This window comes from Cynoglossus semilaevis, unplaced genomic scaffold (genome assembly GCF_000523025.1).
Source record: "Cynoglossus semilaevis isolate Cse_v1.0 unplaced genomic scaffold, Cse_v1.0 C18951922, whole genome shotgun sequence".
Lineage (NCBI taxonomy): Eukaryota > Metazoa > Chordata > Actinopteri > Pleuronectiformes > Cynoglossidae > Cynoglossus > Cynoglossus semilaevis.
The window spans coordinates 1-650 of record NW_007590085.1 but is presented as its reverse complement, the minus strand read 5'-3'; the positions used below and the strand labels follow the sequence as shown (position 1 = coordinate 650).

Here is a 650-nt window from a genome sequence, read left to right as displayed (position 1 = left end):
ATGATTATTATTAATAATAATAATACTAACAACAGTATAAATGAGGTCAATAGTAAAAGATATTGCTGTTGTGCACAGATTTATTGAGTACAAAACTGTTAACTTTTTTAAACCACAACAAATGCTGGGTTTTAATTAATGCTAACTTTCTCTCTGCGTGTGTCCAGGTGACGGTGATGGTGTTTCACTGGAGCAGTGGGGCATCAGAGCAGCACGACCTGCTCATCAGTAAACCCGTGTCCCACTGGACGGCGGTGGAGGTCATGACCTGGCTGGAGAACCTGGGGCCCTGGGCCCAGCTCTACAGGGAGGCTTTTCATCTGGAAAATGTGAATGGAAGGTAAAACAAAAACAACAACAAAAAAACATTCAATTCATTTATTTTGTCATTGTTATTCTTTGCCTCAGTGTGGCGCTGTTTCCTCTAATCCAGGTTACTGTTAATGCTGGGAGACGAGGAGCTGTTGAAGCCGCCGTACAGCATCGAAAATCAGGCCCACCGACGAGCTGTCTTAGCCGAACTGGACAGAATTAAAGTCCTCGGCGTTAAAGCACCACAGAATCTGTGGGAATATAAAGTAAGTTCTTGTTTTTATCCAACATGAGGACTAATTAAATTAAATTAACTCCCCGTCTAAACATCAAAAACA

The 650-nt window shown here is 41.8% G+C and overlaps 1 protein-coding gene across 1 annotated transcript; it reads left to right on the top strand.

The window, feature by feature from the left end:
- The first annotated feature begins 78 nt into the window (after positions 1–78).
- Positions 79–628, top strand: LOC103399553 (bifunctional apoptosis regulator-like). The gene is made up of 2 exons (XM_008338228.2): positions 79–340; positions 434–628. Exons 1-2 carry the CDS (start codon positions 177–179, stop codon positions 603–605), a joined length of 336 nt encoding a protein of 111 aa, XP_008336450.2. The 5' UTR covers positions 79–176; the 3' UTR covers positions 606–628.
- Positions 629–650: the final 22 nt, after the last annotated feature.

What these genes read in the sequence shown, in the direction of transcription:
- LOC103399553 (XM_008338228.2), top strand. Translation starts at nt 177, where the DNA reads ATGGTGTTTCACTGGAGCAGTGGGGCATCAGAGCAGCACGACCTGCTC. An exon ending in CTGGAAAATGTGAATGGAAG is followed by an intron (nt 341 to 433) that starts GTAAAACAAAAA and finishes CCTCTAATCCAG; the next exon opens with GTTACTGTTAATGCTGGGAG.